The 1665-nt window shown below is 39.6% G+C and overlaps 1 protein-coding gene across 1 annotated transcript in view; it reads right to left on the reverse strand.

The window, feature by feature from the left end:
• Positions 1–1665, reverse strand: part of LOC117175312 (electron transfer flavoprotein subunit alpha, mitochondrial) — a 14058-nt gene that overhangs the window by 11156 nt on the left and 1237 nt on the right. The window contains exon 2 of the mRNA XM_033365020.1: positions 1045–1377. Within this exon, the coding sequence (XP_033220911.1) occupies positions 1045–1377 (333 nt within the window). The remainder of the gene's footprint in view (positions 1–1044; positions 1378–1665) is intronic.

Below are 1665 nucleotides of genomic sequence, written 5' to 3' on the forward strand. Positions count from 1 at the left end.
CGAGGGCGCATACTTTGAATAAAATATTTGTTATCATTCCCTTGAAATAAATGTGTTTTTTTCTTGAAAAAATACCGGTTTCATATGTATACACCTGGTACACGTCCTTCGTCGCATTTGCCTTAATCTCCGAAATCGTCTCAAATCTTCTTCCTTTGAGGGTTTTTTTTTTTAGTTTTGGGAACAAGGAAAAGTCACAAGGAGCAAGGTCAGGTGAGTATGGGGGGTGGGAAAGAACAGTAATCGAGTGTTTGGCCAAAAACTCACGAGTTTTGAGTGCTGAGTCGGTCATCAGGCGTGGCACAAATTTCGCAGTGACGCGGTGCATCTTCAATTTTTCGGTCAAAATCTCGTAACAAGATCCAACTGATATCCCACACTCTTCGGCAAGCTCCCTAATGGTCAGACGTCGATTTTCGCGCACCAGTATGTTAATTTTGTCAACGTGTGGGTCATCAGTTGACATTGAAGGACGCCCAGAACGCTTATCATCGTCAATCGACTGTCGGCCATCCTTGAAACGTTCATGCTACTTAAAACATGCAGTACACTTCATAGCAACATCACCGTAGGCCATGTTGAGCATGGCAAATGTTTCAGTTGCAGATTTCCCGAGTTTCACAGAAAATTTCACAGCAATTCGTTGCCCTTTCAGGCTGTCCATTTTACAATCCGACAAACAAACAAAAAACACTTTTTACTTAAAACCGTGTAGCTTATCAACAAATGAAGATATCTGCGACTGGAATACCGCGTTTTAAACAGCTGATCTGTACGAACTTAGCGACACCAAGCGGATTCTCCTGAAACCAACTCGAGCCGCGAAATTCAAACAGTCCGCGTATTTTTTTAATAGACCTCGTATTGGATTATTTTGTGTCCCACTTAAGGATATGCCCCAAAATTCTTGTCCCACTAATGGTCGATCTGACTAGCTTAAAAAATATCCATTGATATTAATTAACTTTAAAAATAATCATGTATTTTTGGTCACTTTATTGGAAATAGTAGCGAAAATGTGTCATCTCTCAATAAAAAACTTACTCGCGGCAATAAAGCTTTTCCAAAAGCGCTAGCTCCTGCCAGAATGTGGCTGAAGTTGAGTTGCTTTTGAGTTGCCAAGACAAGAGGAGTTATCGACTCAGGCGTGAGTCCATTGAAAGCCTCACTTTCAGCGACAATCACTTTGGCAACTCCTGGTGCTTTGCTCACTGCTTCCGAGGCTGGTCCGCATTTTGTACCAGCTACTAATACAGTCACATCGCCACCGATTTTCGTCGCGGCTGCTAAAGCATTCTGGGTAATGGGAGATAAGACTCCGTTGTTGTGCTCGGCAATTACTAGCGTTGACTCAAAACGCTGTAATGCGGAAGAAAACTGAAAGAATAGATCAAAAGAAATTTTGATCACAAATCCTTTAAAAGCTTTTCACGGGTTACGAAATTTAGAATATCGAAACTCTAAAGTCAAAAAATTTCCATTTGATGTATTCAAAACGGAGCTGCAAATTAAAGCACTAAAGGTGAAACTCTTGAATTTCGAATTTTTATAACTGACGTTTAAGGGGAAGTCCCAGTGTAAATAAGCAAATTTTCAAATGTTTTTTTTTTTTAATAGTTGCATTTACTTGTTAATTTTGAAATATTAAGGATAATTAATTACACA

The sequence above is a fragment of the Belonocnema kinseyi genome, chromosome 6 (assembly GCF_010883055.1).
Source record: "Belonocnema kinseyi isolate 2016_QV_RU_SX_M_011 chromosome 6, B_treatae_v1, whole genome shotgun sequence".
Classification (NCBI taxonomy): domain Eukaryota; kingdom Metazoa; phylum Arthropoda; class Insecta; order Hymenoptera; family Cynipidae; genus Belonocnema; species Belonocnema kinseyi.